The sequence below is a fragment of the Arachis duranensis genome, chromosome 6 (assembly GCF_000817695.3).
Source record: "Arachis duranensis cultivar V14167 chromosome 6, aradu.V14167.gnm2.J7QH, whole genome shotgun sequence".
In the NCBI taxonomy this organism is placed as follows: Eukaryota; Viridiplantae; Streptophyta; class Magnoliopsida; order Fabales; family Fabaceae; genus Arachis; species Arachis duranensis.
Window position 1 is genome coordinate 87,439,682 of NC_029777.3, and position 18,353 is coordinate 87,458,034.

Genomic DNA, 18,353 nt, shown 5'->3' on the forward strand with positions numbered 1-18,353 from the left:
CTTTGGAGTGGAAGATCACGAATGGATGGTAGATATGTATGGAAAAAGAAACATGTGGGCTACCGCTCATATTCGAGAAAAATTCTTTGTTGGGTTTAGAATAACTTCAAGGTGTGATAGTTAACATGTTGTCCTCAAAAGATATATTAAATCACACCATAATTTGACAGAATTTATTCAACACTTCCATTGTTGTTTGAGCTACATACAACACAGAGAGGATTTGGCAGACTTTAAATCATCAACTGGACAACCTGTGATGCAAACACACTTTCAACAATTAGAAAGGTCAGAAGCTTCCATTTATACCCGGAAATTTTTATGTTGTTCCGTTTAATGATCCACAAGGCTAGCACATTAAAGGTAATATATGAAAAAGAAGCGAGTTCTTGCAAGATATATCAGGTGTTAAAAGTTTACAAGCCTAACATATATGGCATGTATCTTTTCATGGAGAGTAAGATGAATTTAAATGCTCATGCATGAGAATGGACTCTATAGGTATTCCATGTAGTCATATACTTGGTGTTTTAGATCTTTTAGACATTGCAGAGCTGCCAAAATCATTAGTGCTGCAAAGATGGACTAGAAAAGCTAAGGAAGGCATTAGTGGATATGATGACATAGGCGGCTTGATGGAGGATTCCTTGGCTATCAGTCAGCGTGCATGTTTGACACATTGGTGTAAACAAGTTATGAACGAAGGGTGCCTAAAAAGTGATCTATTTAATGAATCACGAGATGCATTGGTAAATATACTTTCATGGATTATGGCTCATAATGGGGACGATAACATGATGGAGAGGCATGTGGAATACATATATAAAGGCCTTGAAAAGAATGGAAGTATTGAGACAGAGACCACAAGGAAGCTTAAGCATTGCAGCTATTGTCGCAAGGGAGGTCATAACATTGCTACGTGTTCCATGAGGAAAATAGATGAAAGGACTCCCCAATTTGATGGTGATGCTAAGGAGAATGTTGAGGGTGAAGAATAATCCTTCGTAGATGCTGAAAGTGATGAGTATGTTCACACTGAATGGTTTGATGATGAAGATGTAAGTATAATATATTTGTTGAGTTACCAAACAATATTACATGTAACAAAATATACTCAACAAATGTATTATACTTAGATCTTCATCATCAAACCATTCAGTGTGAACATACTCATCACTTTGAACATCTACGAAGGAGTACTCTTCACCCGCAACATTCTCCTCAGCGTCACCATCAAATTGGGGACTTTCATCCATTTTCTCATGGAACATGTAGCAATGATATTACCTCCCTTGCGACAGTAGCTGCAACACTTAGGCTTCCTTGTGGTCTCTTTCTCAATACTTCCATTCTTTTCAAGGCATTCATATATGTATTCTGCATGCCCCTCCATCATGTTATCGTCCCAACTATGAGCCCTAATTCATGAAAGAATATTTACCAACGCATCTCGTGATTCATTAAATATATCCCTTTTTAGGCACCCTTCGTTCATAACTTGTTTACACCAATGTGTCAAACATGCATATCGACTGATAGCCAACAAATCCTCCATCAAACTGCTTATGTCATCATATCCACTAATATCTTCCTTAGCTTTTCTAGTCCATCTTCCAGCACTAATGATTTTGGCAGCTCTGCAATGTCTAGAAAACCCAAAACAGCAAGTATATGACTACATAGAATACCTATGGAGTCTATTTTCATGCATCAGCATCTAAATTCGTCTTGCTCTCCATGAAAAGACACATGACATATCATGTTAGTCTTGTAAAACTTTTGACACCTGATATATCTTGCAAGAACTCGCCTCCTTTTTATATATTACCTTCAATATGCTGGTCTTGTGGAGCATTGTATGGAATAACATAAAAATTTGCTGGGTATAAATGGTAGCTGCTGACCTTTCTAATTGTTGAAAGTGTATCTGCATCACACGTTGTCCAGTTGATAATTTAAAGTTTGCCAAATTCTCTCTATACCGCATGTAGCTCAAACAATGCTAAAAGTGTTGAACAAATTCTGTCAAATCATGGCATGATTTAACATATCTTTTGAGGACAGCATGTAGACTTTCACACGTCGAAGTTGTTCTAAACCCAGGAAAGAATTTCTCTCGAATATGAGCAGTAGCCTATATGTTTCTTTTTCCATAAGTATCTACTATCTATTTGCGATCTTCCACTCCAAAGCATCCAACCATTTCCTCTCACTTTTGTTCAAACACACCAACTTTATACTCACCTAGCATTAACTTAGTAAACATTTTTGTAAACTGAGGTTTGTGAATATTGCTTGTTGCATCACGCATCAAGTGCCATGCACATAACCTATGATGTGCATTGGGAAACACTTTTTGAATAGCGATAGCCATCGATGGATGACCATCCATAATTACTAAAGTCGGTGTCATTTCCTTCATTACTATGAAAAGCTATTTTAGTAACCATACATATGTTCTTTTCCTCTCATTCGAAACTATCGCAAAACCAAATACAACGGCTTGATTATGGTGGTTAACTCCCAAGAATATTACCACCGGCGATCTGTATCTATTCTTTTTATATGTGGCGTCAAATGCTAGCACATTCCCGAACAGATCATAGCCCAACTAACACTGGCCATCACACCAAAAAATTTGCCGAAACACCCTTTTTCTATCCTTTTCAACAGTATAGAACAAGTTTTGATTCCTTGCTGCTAGCTTTCCAGGTAAGCCATTGCAGAGGTTAAATCATCAGATAATTGTCTTCTTTACTTTGCAACTTGATTGTGCATATCCTTAATTGAAAAATTAACGTTCTCATGCCCACCACACTGGCTAGCTAATATGTTTGGTATGCTAATCCCCACCTCTTTCATATGGTTCATTTGATTAATGTTAGGCTTAGTCATTTTCTTTTGAGATCTTAACATTCTTGCTAACTTTGGAACAACAAGCTCATGGTTGTGTTCATCAAAAAAATCTCTTACTATCCAACTCTCAGTTACTGCATAAAAGAAAACATGAAGCTTACTCATACAACCACATCTTGTCTCTGGTTTTGGATCCCTAACTCGATTTTTCAGATGGTTCCATTTTTCTAATTTATACCCTTAACAAGAACAAATATATGCTTTTTCTCTAACTTCCCCATAACTCTTCTACTCCTACTCATTCGCACACTGAAACCCCTTGTCTTGGCATATGAATTATAAAATTCGAATGCTAAGCCAAGATCAGCAAAGTGCAATTGATAAATATTTTCTATACATAGATCTAAGAAATCGATCTTACCAATATCTTCCCAAAAATTTATATGATATTGATCTATATCTACCACATCAGAAGTTGCGTCTTCATCCATATGATCACTAACATTATGCGCATTTTCATCCATTGTGTGTCTTTGACTATTTGATGCTTCCTATAATTTATGGTGACTAACGTTAATTACCCAGCAAAATAGCACAAATTAGGTACAATTTATAATCAAATAAGCAAAACTAACCATTAGTAGAAGAAATTAAAAAGAGAAGGTTTACGCAGAAATGGAATGATAATCAGAGATAGCTGCTGCCACTTCTTAAATTCATAATGCCACTACTAGATATAAAAATGTAGCCTAGCTCCAGAGCCAAAACTAAAGATTGTAGATCGCATAAATGCAAAAAAGGCAAATACAAAACACATGTGAAGAGCGAAAGAGGGAATAAGAAGTGGAAGTATTTTGAGTGGCAGAGTGGAAAACAGAGCATATTTTACAGACAAAATAGAAAATGTTGATTTTTTCAAAAACATTGATTAAAATTGTAAACCTGCCCGCCTCTTTTTTCAAAGAATGGTCTTTGCCACTATTTTTGCAACTAGTCGTGATGGAAAATAGCAGTTGACATGGCTGCAAGGCAAAATACAAATGAACTACACAATTCTCATAGCATTTTTTGTAAAATCCATGAAGCCTCATGCCTTACTATGTTAGATACCAACAGAAGAATAATTGAGAATTGTAATTACTACATATAATTAGCAAATTGGCATGAATCTTAGCTACACCAACATGCTTGTAGCACAACACTTCATTCTTATGTCATGGATCACCACAATAAGTAACTATAAAAAACTACTTTCAGGTCATAAATAACTATGTTAGCGTTACACATGGCATATTGCTCTATGAAATCGAAAGTTAGGGCTTCCTTTATAACTCTATTTCATGTCACTTTTCCCCTCCGACATGAATATAGCATACAACTCCCAAATCAAAACAAATAAACAGAACAAAAAAATAATTGAATGAAATCAATGAAAGGAAGGAATACAAAAACCCTAAAGAAAAAATAAGTTAAAAAAAACAACTGAATAGGTTCAAACAAATTCATACAACAAGAACATAAAAGGAACAGAAAAAAAGAAATCAATGAAGTAAATTCATACCTAAGGCTGAGGCTCCATTGTTACTCTGGAAGTGGAGGATGAAGGGGAAGACAGAGCACCACGGTACTGACGACGACTCGACGAGAGAAGAGAGAAGAGGATATGGGGAGGGAGAGGCTAGGAACGACATCAGGAGATGGATTGGATGGTGACGATGATGGTTGGGCTGGACGGCGACGGCTGAGACTAGAGGAAAGTGGAGTAGGTGGTGGTGAGTTAATAGGAAAAGGAATTAGGAATTAGGAATTAGGGTGAGTTTAGAGTTTGTTTATAGTGGTGGTGAGTTTGGAGAGTGAATTTGGAGTGTGGTAAGTTTAAGGTTTCATTAGTTGAATTTAAAAATATTTATGATAAATATAAAAAAAATAATAATTATTATTATTAAATTTTCATATGAACTATATTTATAATTTATATTTTGTGTATATTAAAAAAATTTAAAAGACTTGAGCTTACTAAAGATAAATTCCATAGGTTATGATGACGGAAGGAATTTAAATTTTAGTAAATGAAAACATGTGAAAGAAATTGATAATGAACCTAATAAATTATAGGTAAGTAATGGGAATAACTTTCTTTTTAATGTTATAGGATAGGATAGGATGTTATAGAATATATTTCCATTTTCGACAATAAAAAAAAGGTGATTGCTTCGGTACGATTAATATTTTATATGTATCGGCACGATATAAAAAGTGGAAAATAAAAATTTGCCACGTGGGTTATATTTATCTGTATCGACATTTCTTTTTTATTTAAATTTTAAAAAATATTATGCTATTACATATATAAAAATACCCTCATAAATAATTATATAAAGACAAATATATCTTTATAATTATTTATGTTAAATAATTAAATAATTCTTTTTATTTGTGTAAAAAAAGGTTCAAAAATACCCTTTTTACAATCAAAATTAAATTAAAATCACACCAATATAATAATTTCATAAAAGAAAACAAAATCAAAATTAGTTAACTAGAAAAAATAATGTGTGCTTGCATTTCTTTTTCTCTCAACATCAAAATTGCACCAAACAAACCTTAGCCAGGCAAAAAGTCACAAAACCAGTCCTCATCTCCCTCTTCGCACAGCGTGCTTTTCTACCTCGTGCCACTATGCTCTCACCGCCGTGCCTCCTGCCGTCACGTCGTCTGTAGGTGTTGCCATGTGGGTGTTGTATCGCATGATGCTCCCTGCTGCAGCCTATGGGTGTTGCCGTGTTGCAAGTTACTAATGTCGCCATCGCTGCTGCTCTCTTTTCCACCGAGCTGACTCCGTCGTGGCACCGCCGATTCAGGTAAGTCGCAAACCTCCTCTTTCCCCTATGATAGTTCCCTCCTACCTCTATTCAATACTTCAGTTCAATGTTCAAACTTCAATCTGTTATACTCTTCTATTTTGTTCTGAATATGATTATGAAGTTATAATTTTGTTAGTTATTAGATTGATTTTTGAAACTTCTCTGCTAAACTGAACTCAATTTTGAATCTGTTGTTGTTCAATTTTTAATGATTGGTTCCTTTCAACATATAATAAATATTCATAAAAATGCTTATTCATAAAATAATGTAGATTGTTCCATTAGAAACCAACAATAGAGTGAAAGGTTCTGAATTAGTTTTTGTCTAAGTAGATGAACATAACACTTATTTGGATAATCTTGTGCTTTTTCTTTACCCTCCTATTGGGTTCTGCTTAATGCAATGACATAGCTTGATTGTTGTTTTCTATATTATTACTAAGTTTGATAACTTCTATAAATATTTTTCCCTTAAGCCATTGAAATAGAGATGTTGGTAAGGAGTATAGCCGAAAATTAGATGTTTATGAATTATTATTATTTTGCAATCAGGCATTAAGTTGATGAAGTTGACTTTCATTTTCATTGTTTTAGGTAGAGTATATTCAATTCTAAACAAACTTAGAAGAACTTGTGATGATAGTCTTTCACAAGGAGTCCAAGAACATGCTAGTACCCTTTTGTTGTTATCAAAATGATTTGTTTGGTGTTCATGTGAAGTAGTCCAAATTTCAATTGATATACATGAGTATGATTTGCAGTTAGAATGGCACCAAAGATATCTAAAAGTCTTAACGGGAAGTTGAGCTTAGGGGCTAAAATTCTTCAATTTAGTGGAGACGACAAAGTGTTTTAGTTGTAAGATCCCTATTTTAAAAAGTTATTAATTAAATATTTATGGTCTATTATATTTATTTAAGATTATATTTTTAGAGATTTTTATTTTTATTATTTAGAGTTCTTATAAAAGAAAATAAATAAATAAATAAATAATGAATATTCTTTATGTTTTACTTTTAAATATTTAGATTTTTAACTTCATTTTATAAATGAAGGAGAATTAATTTACTTATCTCTAATTTTTATTTAATTAGTATTTAATTAAAACTAATTTACAAATTTGTAACTGAAAGGAATTTTAAAAATGAATATTTTATATTTAATTTAGTTTTTAATTATTATTCTATTTTTTTATTTATTTTATAAAATTACACCACTATACCTAAAATTTTAATAAAAATACCTAAATTAACCCACCCTAATTACACTCTCACTCGGTCAGACCCACACACAACACACACTAAACACAAACCTAACCTAGCAAACCTAACCTAGCAGCTGAAAGGAAGAAAGAAGAAAAGGAAAAGAAAAAAAAGAAAGGGGATCGGGGAAGGGGGCCCGAGGGAGAAGAAAGGGATGAGAGGAGAGGGCAATTCGAGAGAGAGGAAGGGAGCCCCAGGGGAGGAGAAGCTCGCCACCGTCAACCTCGCCGCCGTCGTTATCCAGGGAGCTGCCACTCCTGGTCATCGTTGCTGAGCCCATCAACCCCGTCACCACCGTTTGTCCTTGCCGCTGCCAGTTGCGCCGTCGCAAAGAAGAAACACGCGAGAGAAGAGGGGTCACGAGGGAAGGACGAGCGAGGGAGGAAACAGAACCGCGTTGGATCTGTTGCCGCCGGTCTGCCCAGCTGACTCGTCGCCAAACCACGTCACCGTCCGTGAAGTTGTCTCCGTCGCCGCTGCCAGAGGTCGCCATCGGAGCCGCCGCTCCACTTCTGTCATTCTTTTTTTTACAATGAGTTGCCCGCGCCTTGAAGCTCTTTCTGTAATCATTCTAGCTATCTGTGGTTAAGGGCTCTGATGTATAGATATTGTAGGGTTAATTTTATGGGTTTGCATGTCAAAAATTAAGGTTGTTGCTGAGCCACTGAAGCTCTTGGCCGCTATCGAAGCTACTGTGGGTTAAGTTTGGGGTGGCCGACGCGTCGTTCTTTTATTCCAGTAAGTGTCTCTATCTCGGAATTCTCGCCTTTGGTTTTCTATTATGTGTTTTGAGGTTTCCACGATATTGATGTTTTAGGAGTTAATAACTGGGATTGCATGTTGGGACATAAAGATGTTTATGCTGTGGCGAAAGTGTGCCGGCTATGAATTAAAGCTGTCGTTGACTTCGGGTCGAGAGGAAAGGAATTTCTTGAGTCTTTTGGATTGTGATTTGAACGTGTCAAGGTAGGGGCATTTTCTTAAAATTCATTTTACTTTTAAGAGTTGTTATAAGTCGATAATAGTATGAAAAATATATTTTTATAATTACATGAGTTTTATGAATTGAATTGAACTGTTTGAATGGCTGTGATCATTTATTTTATTAGTTTATTGAATTATTGAGGAAGCTAGTTATTTTGATTTGCTGTTTTGTTTTGTTCAGTTGGTCGTTATTGAATTGATTTTCCTTGAATCACTGGAAGATGTTTAAATGTTGGAATTTAGTTTGATTTTGGAGAGGATTTGATATTTGAAACTAGTTGAGACTGGGTTGGAAATTGTGGTTTTGATGGGATCTGCGAGGGTGGCATAGTCCGAATTTTAAAGGAGATGCTGCCCAAATTTTTATAAAAATTGGAGACTCTGTTTAAAAATGGTTATTTAAAAAGATTCAAATTTTCAAAGATTTTATAATTTGATTTCTAAGAAGAAAAAGTTTATGTTTGGTGCTTGGTTTATTTAGAAAAGAATGAATTATATTTTGAATTTGAATTATTAAAGAAAGTAACAAGTGGTATGATGAGAATGAGTATGAGAGTGAAGATTGAATTTTTTGAGTATGATTTTTGAATAATTGAATGACAATGAGGATGAATGAGAAAGTGAGATATGAATTAGTATCGAAAATAGAAATGATAATTATGAGAATATTGAATATATTGAGCTTGGAGTGTTGCCCCCATGTCAGCCGGGATTTTTTCCATAGTTATTTTTGAGCTTGGGGTGTTGTTTCTCCCATGTCAGCTTGTGGTATTATTTTTCCCATGTCAGCTTGGGGTATTGAATCTTCTCCCCGTGTCAACTTGGGATTCGTCCCATGGATATATTTGAGCTTGGGGGCGTTCTCTTCCCCATGTCAGCTTGGGGTTTTTCCCATGGTATATTTTTTAGCTTGAGAACATGTCGGGATGGCTACGTAACCGACAAAGGATATCATCAGTCATAGGATAGGCATTCATCATATGCACTTGTATGCTTTGCTCGAGTTTGAATTTGTTTGGGTCTGCCTAAATGCTTAACTGTTATTATCTGCAATCTGAGCTATTTGCTGTGACTGCAATCTATACTGTGTTTTCTTTGTATGTTTTGCCTGTATTTGTTTCTATTGTGGTGCCTTCGAGTTTGGATATTGATGATGAGATGATGATTTGGTTGTGGAATTGTTTGAGTCGCTGAGTTGAAGGCTGTGATTGAACATTCATACTGTTAGAAAACTTTTAATTTTCTTTTATAGGAAAGACTGAGTTTAGGATTTTTGGATACTTAATCATTGAGTTTGAAAAACAATTTACTTACTATATATCTTCTTATAACAAATTCTGAAAATCTGTGGTGAGACCATGTGGTTAGGTTCTCACCCCCCTACAAACTTCTCTTTTCAGGAAATAGATGAAGAAGCTTATGAAGAGTAGTTCGGTTTAGCTTATGTGATAGAAGATGTTTTAGTTTAGTTATTATTATTCTTCCCTCGCCATTAATATTATAACTTTTGCAAGAGGAATAGGAATTTTGATATGGAAACAAGTCGTCGTAATACCCGAACTATCAGAGTGGCGCAGTCGGAAGCATAACATTTGAAAGTTAGGGTGTTACATAAGCAATTCTTCAATGTCAGAGAACCTGAAACACTTCTAAAAGCTTCGCCATTCTATCTTTCGACAATATCGGGGCCTCTAGCAGATTTGCTATTCATCTCAAGCGACAGGATAGTATTATGTAATGAGAGATCAATCAGAATATGTATAAGGAAAGGCCAAATGACGAGGATCCCTTACAAAGTTTTCATTCCACTAAAAAAGATCAATGTGTGAACCAAAGAAAAAATGTTAAAAAGCCAAAACACAAGTATATAGAGAAATTTACAATGGATAACTTTAATTTTTGGCTAATGAGAGTCATAAAGTATCAAAAAAACTTTGACATGTCTTGAGCATGCAATTTCTCAAGCTTATGAACAATGTATAGCAGAAGCAGCTACTTTTTAGTTAGTTAGATAAAGAAACATGTATATATAATTATGAGCGTGTAAATTTTGAAATGATTTGTTGATTTGCAAATCAAATATTTTGTTTAGATTAATTTGATAATGTACGAAGAAAATTGAAATGATGTAATATGTATTCATTTGAATTGAATTTTTTATGGTTGGAACTCAATATCAATAATATATAAATATTTTTTTTATCTTTCTCAATAATTAATTAGCTGATCAATGTATATCGAGAAAGAGAAAAAATTAATTGATAAAATTAAATCAATTTTATTTTATTTTTTATATTAATTTTAAATCATGTTCAATTGTTTATCGATTCTACTTGTAATATTTTATATATATTCATATGTATATTTTAACAATTCCTGTCATTTTTGGACGTGGATTTTATGTAGAGTACACTAGGATTTTAAACAATTTAGCAAAACTTTTCAATCGGTTGTTTAAGATTTTCTTAGGAGGAAATTTAAATGGTCATGTTGGGAGAGAAGTGACTGGATATGGGAGTATTCACGGAGGCCATGGTTTCGGGGTGATCAATATCGAAGGTAAAACTATTTTGGACTTTTTCTCAACCTTTGATCTTCTCATCGCAAATACATGTTTTAAAAAAAGAGATGAACATCTTATAACCTATAAGACTGGCATGACAAGCTCTCAAATTGACTTCTTCTTGTTGAGGAGAGTCGACCGAAAATTTTGCATTAATTGTAAAAATTTTCCGAGAGAGAGTTTGACAACACAACATAGGGTGCTCGTCATGGATTTTTGCGGTGAGTAAAAGTTGAGGAAAAGACATCATACGAAGAACCCAAGGACGAGGTGGTGGCAGATGAAAGGTGAGGAACAAAGAAGCTTCCTAAGACAGGCAGGAGAAGAGGCAAAGTGGGATGGGAATGGAAGCGCGAAAGAGATGTGGAGGGAGATGGCAGAAGTTATTAGAAGAACAGCGAAAGAAAGGTTTGGTGAATCTAAAGAAATAAGACCAAGAGACAAGGAGTCCTGGTGGTGGAATGCAAGTGTACAAGAAAAGATAAAGATAAAAAGGGAGTGTTTTAAAGAGTGGTCCTTATGCCGTAATAGAGACAACTAGGAAAAATATAAGGCGGCTAAGAAAGAGACAAAAGTGGCTGTAAGTGAAGCATGAACAAGAGCATATGAGGATCTCTACCAGTCTTTGGACACGAAAGAAGGAGAAAAAAGTATATATAAAATCGCAAAGAGCCGCGAAAGAAGAACGAGAGATTTGGATCAGGTTAATTACATAAAAGATAAGGATGGAGAGGTGTTGGCTCAAGAGGAGAAGATTAATGAAAGGTAGAAGAGCTACTCCTACGAGTTATTTAATAAGGGACAGAAGACTCTTCCAAGTCTTGGTCGGTTATGCACAAGGGAAGAAGATCAAAACTTTGACTACTATCAAAGGATTCAAGACTTCGAGGTAAAAGAGGCTCTAAAGCAGATGAAAAATGGCAGGGCAGTAGGACTTGATAATATCCCAATTGAAGTTTGGAAGGGTCTTGGAGAAAAAAGGCATCAACTAGTTAACCAAGCTTTTTAATGAGATTTTAAGGTCAAAGAAGATGCCTTATGAGTGGAGAAAGAGCACCTTGGTACCTATCTACAAGAATAAGGGGGATATACAAAGTTGCAGAAACTATAGAGGGGTTAAGCTTATGAGTCATACCATGAAGTTGTGGAAAAGGGTGATAGAAGGGAGGTTGAGAAAAGAGACACAAGTAACAGAGAATCAATTTGGTTTTATGCCAGGCAGATCTCTACCACTGAAGCGATATACCTATTAAGAAGGATGATGGAGAGGTATCGTAGTAATAAAAGGGATCTACATATAGTGTTTATTGATTTGGAAAAAGCGTATGATAGAGTACCAAGGGAGGCCTTATGGAAGATTTTAGAAAAGAGGAGAGTAAGGATCGCATATATTCATGCAATTAAAGACATGTATGATGGGCCACAACTAGTGTGAAGACTCAAGGTGGTGTGACAGAGAAATTTCCTATTGGTGTAGGATTACACCAGGGATCATCCTTAAGTCCATACATTTTCACATTAGTCTTGGAAGTACTCACAAAGCACATCCAAGAGCCTGTGCCATGGTGCATGCTTTTTGCGGATGATATCGTCCTTATGGAAGAGTCAAGGGAAGACCTAAATAAGAAGTTGGATTTATGGAGAGAAGCTCTAGAAGTGTATGGTCTGCGCATAAGCCGTAACAAGACGGAATATATGGAATATAAGTTCAGTCTGAGAAGGAAAAACCCTAATATAGAGGTGAAGATTGGAGAAAACATCCTACGAAAAGTTAAAAGTTTTAAGTATCTTGGGTGCATCATACAGGATAATGGAGAGATTGAACAGGATGTAAATCATAGGATCCAAGCAGGTTGGTCAAAATGGCGGAGTGCATCTAACTTTATATACGACAAAAAGTGCCTTTAAAACTTAAAAGTAAATTTTATCGCACCGCTATAAGACCGGCTATGCTTTATGATACAGAATGTTGGGCGGCTAAAGGGGAGCACGAACATAAGCTGAGTGTGACAGAAATGAAGATGTTGAGATGGATGAGTGGTCATATGCGATTGGATAAAATAAGGAACGAATATATAAGGGAGAGAGTTGGAGTAGCACCCATTGTGGAAAAGATGGTTAAATCGCGTCTCAGGTGGTTTAGACATGTGAGAAAAAGACCGATAGAACATCTAGTCAGGAGGGTAGATGAGATAGAAGATGGACAAGGGGCGAAAGGTAGAGGAAGACCTAAGAAGACCATCCATGATGTAGTCAAACGAGATCTATATGTAACCGGTCTCTCTGTAGACATGATACATGACAGAGCATAATGACATCGTTTGATTCATGTAGGCGACCCCACTTAGTGGGACAAGGCGTTGTTGTTGTTGTTGTTTCAATTGGTTTCTTGCACTCAGTAAACTTTACTATTTGGTGTTCACATTAACTATCAATACGTCCATCTGAACCATTAAAATAGTTTAATTTATATCTCAAAGGATAAGAATTAGAAATTAAAAAATGTGCAAGCATCTGCTTCAAATTTATCCAAATATTTTCCAAGCTTTAACTGGTAAAAATTCATTAGTGAAATAGAGCTTTATCCGAATAGTGAAGACCTTAGGAATTAAAAGTAGGTTAGAGGATTGAACTAGAATAAATTCATGTTTTCCTTTTATTCTGCTTTTGTTTTTACTGCAAAGAAGGAAAGAGAAGAAATCTCAACCATAAATTGATCTCTAACAAGAAGAATTGGTTATATTTTAGCAAATCCATGCTGCATTTAGATTGGCTTCTAAAGCAACCCATATCAAAAGCTTATAAAACACTTATTTATTTGAAATAATTTATTGCCAGACATGCTCCAGAACAGATTACAGATGAAAAGGTATACATGGTCAATGGAGTGTTATATCCTAAATTCCCACATAATAACCATCTGAATTGAGAAATAAATCATAGGATTGCAGAAAATATCAACAAATATAATCCTTATAACAAAACAAATGGTACGAAAACATGTTTCAAATGGGGTTCAGCATTCCACTTTGCCTAAACTTCGGCCATACAGTGATTACTCCTTGCCTCAACTCCTCAAATCACTATCTGCAGAACATAAAACATAAGCAAATAAAGTACTAACTAGTAAGAACCATGGTACTACAGAACCCTTTACTCTGTTGTTGGTTTCTAATCGAACAATCTACACTATTCTATGAATAAGTATTTTTATAAAGAGTTAAGTACTGTTTTCGTCCCTAAGGTCTGGGGTGAAAATCAAATTTGTCCCCGACCTTTTTTGTTATTAAAATCATCCTTAACGTTATAAAATCTTATAAAATCGTCTTTTTGTCCATAAATAATATTTTTTGGATAATTTTACCCTTAAACAGAAATAAAATAAAAAACAAAAATAAAAAACTAAAACATATAACCAACACAGATCCCTGTTCTCTCACAACAGCAACCCCTTCATTTTCTTCTTCTTCCACACTAAACCAAAAGGACATTGCATCCTCCATTAAGGACTGGTTCAACACATGCGACCCACTCTCCAAATTCTCTCCTCGACAGACTTCTCCTCCTGTAATGATGCCGCGGTGGACACCTCTCTCTCCGCCCTAACACACTTCCCTGTCTCAATGAGTCCTTCGTCCTCACTATACTCCACCATGGCACCACCGCCCACGTCCACCACTGCCTCCACTTCTTCCATCGGGCCGGCCGCCAGCCTACTTCCACCTCCTTTTCTGCCATTTTTCGAATCCTCGCTCGCGCCTGATTAATGCCAGACATCCACAAATTAATCAAATTACTCAAATCCTTCATTGGATATCCTATTGCGGGTAAGCCTGAAATTGCACTCCACGTAAAATGCAGTTTCATGTTTTGGATTTGGATACCTTTGATTACCATGGACTTTTGAATGTCCTTGTTGAGAATAGTTATTTCGATGCTGTTGATGTCATTGTTAGACAGATTAGAATGAGAGATTTTGAGAATCAGTATACCGCTTATTATGAAGAATATATGTAAGCAGAGAAGGTTGGATGAGGCTGAAGGGTTCTTGTTTAGCTTGGTAGATGGTGGCAAGGAGCTTCATGGCTCCGAGGTGAGTGTCCTTGTCAGTGTATTGTGTGGGAGTAATAGGTTTCATCATGCTGTTAGGTTGGTTAGGGAGATTAGAAATAAGGGACCTTGGGTAGGTAGCCAGTTGGATGAAGCCTTGGAGTTCTTCATACATAAGAAGGAAGATAAAGGGAACATTCCTGGTTTGGTGTTTTATATTAAGGGGGATTTTTTATTTTTTGTTTAAAGGTAAAATTGTCCAAAAAATATTGTTTATGGATAAAAGGATGATTTTATAACGTTTTATAATGTTGAGGATGATTTTAATAACAAAAAAAAAGTTAAGAACGAATTTAATTTTCACCCCAAACCTTAGGGATGAAAACAGTACTTAACCCTTTTATGAATGTTTGTTATATGTTGAAAGGAATCAGTCATTAAAAATTGAACAACAACAAATTCAAAACAAAATTGAACAAGAAAAATTAAATAATTCATTTTAAATAGTTCAAAATAAAATAGAATAGAAGAAAATTCAACTAAAATCCAATAACTAGCAAAATTATAAATTCATAATCATATTCAGAACAAAATAGAGGAATAAAACAGATTGAACTTTGAACATTGAACTAAAGTATTGAATAGAGATAGAAGGGAACTATCGCAGGGGAAAAAGAAGGTTTGTGACTTACCTGAACCGGCAGCGCCACGATGGAGTCAACCACGGCAGAAAAGAGAGCAGCAGCGATGGCAACACAAGCAACGGCAACACCCACAGACCGCAACAGGGAGCATCATGCGATACAACACTCACATGGCAACACTCGCAGTCACAGATAAGGATCGGTTTTGTGACTTTTTGTCTGGTCAGAGTTTGTTCATCATTTTTTGTGCAATTTTAATGTTGAGAGAAAAAGAAGTGCAAGCACCGATTATTTTTTCTAAACTTTTGGTTAATTAGTTTTGATTTTTTTTTAATTATTAGATTGATGTGATTTTAATTTAATTTTGATTGTAAAAAGGGTGTTTTTGACTTTTTTTTAATAAAAAAATTATTTAATTATTTAACACAAATAATTATAAAGATATATTTATCTTTTTATAATTATTTGTGAAGATATTTTTGTATATATAATGGCATAATATTTTTAAAATTTAAATAAAAAATAAATGTCAATGTACTTAAATATAATGAAAACTCACGTACAATTTTGGATGGCTGACACGTATCACCATTTGGTCCGAAAAAAATTTCAATTCTTTCTATATGTTATTCTTAAATGATGAATTTGGTACGTTTTTTTTTATCTTTTTTGACCAATCTTTTTTAAATTTATCTGTTACTTTTATTTATTTAATTTTCGTCAACATATGGCTCATCCTTAAACGCTCCTTGCTAAGTATGGAGTGCTACACACATTGTGAATTTATTAAATCTGAACTCTTTATTTATTATATTTTATTTGAATGGTCTAGATTAAAAAAGGCAACCTGTTAATCAGGTTAATTATTTTTTTATAAGTTTTAGATTTTTTCTGTAAATCTCAAATATTGGACTGAAGTTAAAAATAAAAAATAGTATATAAATATTAAAAAAGACATGTCTGTACAAAAAAAAAAGTTATTGAACTTTAGAATTAAAATAAATAATACATAAAACTAAGTTGAAAATTCATGTACTAAATCCAGAAAAAAAAGATATATTAGAATCTTAAAAAAATAATATTAAATATATATTATGTATATAATATTAAAATTTAAATAAATTTTTTTTTGTGTGAAATAAAATTATAATATTAAATATAAACACAATGATAAAAAATTTTGTGTTATATATATAATATTAAAATTTAAATAAATTTTGTTTTATGTGAAATAAAATTATAATATTAAATATAAAGACAATGATAAAAAATTTTGTGTTATATATCTCCATGTCTTAGACCCTTCTCCATTTTGAACGGCTTGGTTAGTGTTCCATTAACCAGGACTAATATAGTGGTTGTACTATAAGTTAATAAAAGAAAAAAGTACTCATTTTTTTTTACCAAAAATAGGAAGACTCAAATCCACGATCTTTTAGGTAAGTATGAAAAGAGTATGTCATTTGAATTATAGTCTGTTGGCAAAGAAAGAAATACTTTTAATTATATATTAAATAGAATAATTATTTATTAGGCTCATTCTTATACAAATAAAATTTTTTCTTAATTTTATATCTGTAATATTTTATACCAATTAACTTTAAAATTTAATTATTTTTTGAATAAATTAATAAAAAAATAATACAAATAATTGTTTAAATATAATTGTATTTTAATTTTTCATTTTATTATGTACAATTTGAGGATAATTTGAAATAAAAGATAATGAACTTGTTGTAACTGCTATCTATTTTGTGCTTTGACTATGTCGTCATCTGAGAATCATGGCGTCTTCATGGAGACCGGGGTTCTTCTACAGAATCGATTTTGTGTTTGGAGTTAGCCAACCAGCAGCAGACATGCGTCTTCCTTTTCTATGGCAACAATTTTTCAGACTTTGAAGGTTATTTATGATAGAGGTGGAATGTGGTGGGTTCAAGAGCGTTAAAATTTGTGACTAGTCAGAACGATAATGGAAGCACCTGCCAACAAATAAAACAGTGAAAATGTTTGAAAATATCACATCGACAATAACAGAGTAATGGAGGAATTCAATCAAATTTTTTTGAGTATTTTTGTGGTGTAAAGGTCGTCCGTGTGTTAAATGGGAGAATTAGTATTTTTGTTAGTGCCGGTTTGTTTGTTCAACCCATGACAAAAAAAAATAATAACAATAATAAATAAATTTAATTTACTTGATAACTTTTGATAGTAGGTTAACTTTTAAAGAGTGTTGCACTCCCTACTTTAATATTAGGAACAACAAAAAAGAAAAAATTAGGAATCGAACATGAAAGACCAAGAAATTAAAATTCACATAGAAGGATGAAACTGAGTTTGTAATGCCAATAAAAGGTCATAAATGGTATTGTCTGTCTCTGTTTTTTTTTTTCAACCACTTAAATTTTTAGTTGCTAAATTCTTTCTCTAACACATATTTTAAATTAAGCTGTAAAAATATATTCAATTACAACATGATAATTAACTAATTAGTATTTATTTTACTAATAAACTATTTTCATGAAAATTATTGTTAATTTTTTTAGATTATTTTATAAATAAATTATTTCTTTTAAAATAATAAGATGAGAATTTACTTGTCAAAAAATTATGATTTCACTATAATGCACGATTTTATATTTTGACTGAAAAAACTAGAATTTATTTTAAATAGAACTAAAGTATCTGATCAACATTTTTATATTTATGTAACTATTTAAAAGTTATTTAATGGTCCTAAGATGGCATGATTTTTTTTTACCTAAATTACTATGGGTAACACGCTTTACGTTCTACACTCTCTAATACAATTAAAAGAATATACTTATTTAAAATAATATGAGTGTGTTTATTTAAATTTAAAAAAATTAAAATAATAAGAGTATGTTTATTTAAAATATTAAAATTTTAAATTTTAAATAAACATACTTATATTAATTTAAAATTTTATTTAAAATAATACGAATATATTTATTTAAATTAAAAAATTAAAATAATAAGAGTACATTTATTTAAAAAATTTTAATTTAAAATAATATAAATGTATTTATTTGTTAGTTAAAAATTAACAACTGTTATTTTTTTTAAAAATCGAATAAATATAATTAATCATATTAATATAATAATACGA

The 18,353-nt window shown here is 33.2% G+C and overlaps 1 protein-coding gene and 2 long non-coding RNA genes across 3 annotated transcripts; 2 read left to right on the top strand and 1 right to left on the bottom strand.

Annotated features, from left to right (window-relative positions):
* Positions 1-488: 488 nt before the first annotated feature.
* Positions 489-998, top strand: LOC107494424 (uncharacterized). The gene has a single exon (XM_016115462.1). The coding sequence runs from the start codon at positions 489-491 to the stop codon at positions 996-998; it is 510 nt and encodes a 169-aa protein (XP_015970948.1).
* A 6,053-nt stretch (positions 999-7,051) lies between these two features.
* On the top strand, positions 7,052-9,500 carry LOC127748393 (uncharacterized). Its single transcript, XR_008010506.1, has 3 exons — positions 7,052-7,720; positions 7,800-7,948; positions 9,367-9,500. It is a non-coding gene; the product is annotated as an uncharacterized LOC127748393 (long non-coding RNA).
* A 3,828-nt stretch (positions 9,501-13,328) lies between these two features.
* Positions 13,329-15,514, bottom strand: LOC107494437 (uncharacterized). Its single transcript, XR_001593281.3, has 2 exons — positions 15,272-15,514; positions 13,329-13,616 (listed from the first exon to the last, which is right to left on the bottom strand). It is a non-coding gene; the product is annotated as an uncharacterized LOC107494437 (long non-coding RNA).
* Positions 15,515-18,353: the final 2,839 nt, after the last annotated feature.

Bases quoted from the DNA above. Each gene is read 5' to 3' on its own strand.
- LOC107494424 (XM_016115462.1), top strand. From the start codon at position 489: ATGGACTCTATAGGTATTCCATGTAGTCATATACTTGGTGTTTTAGAT.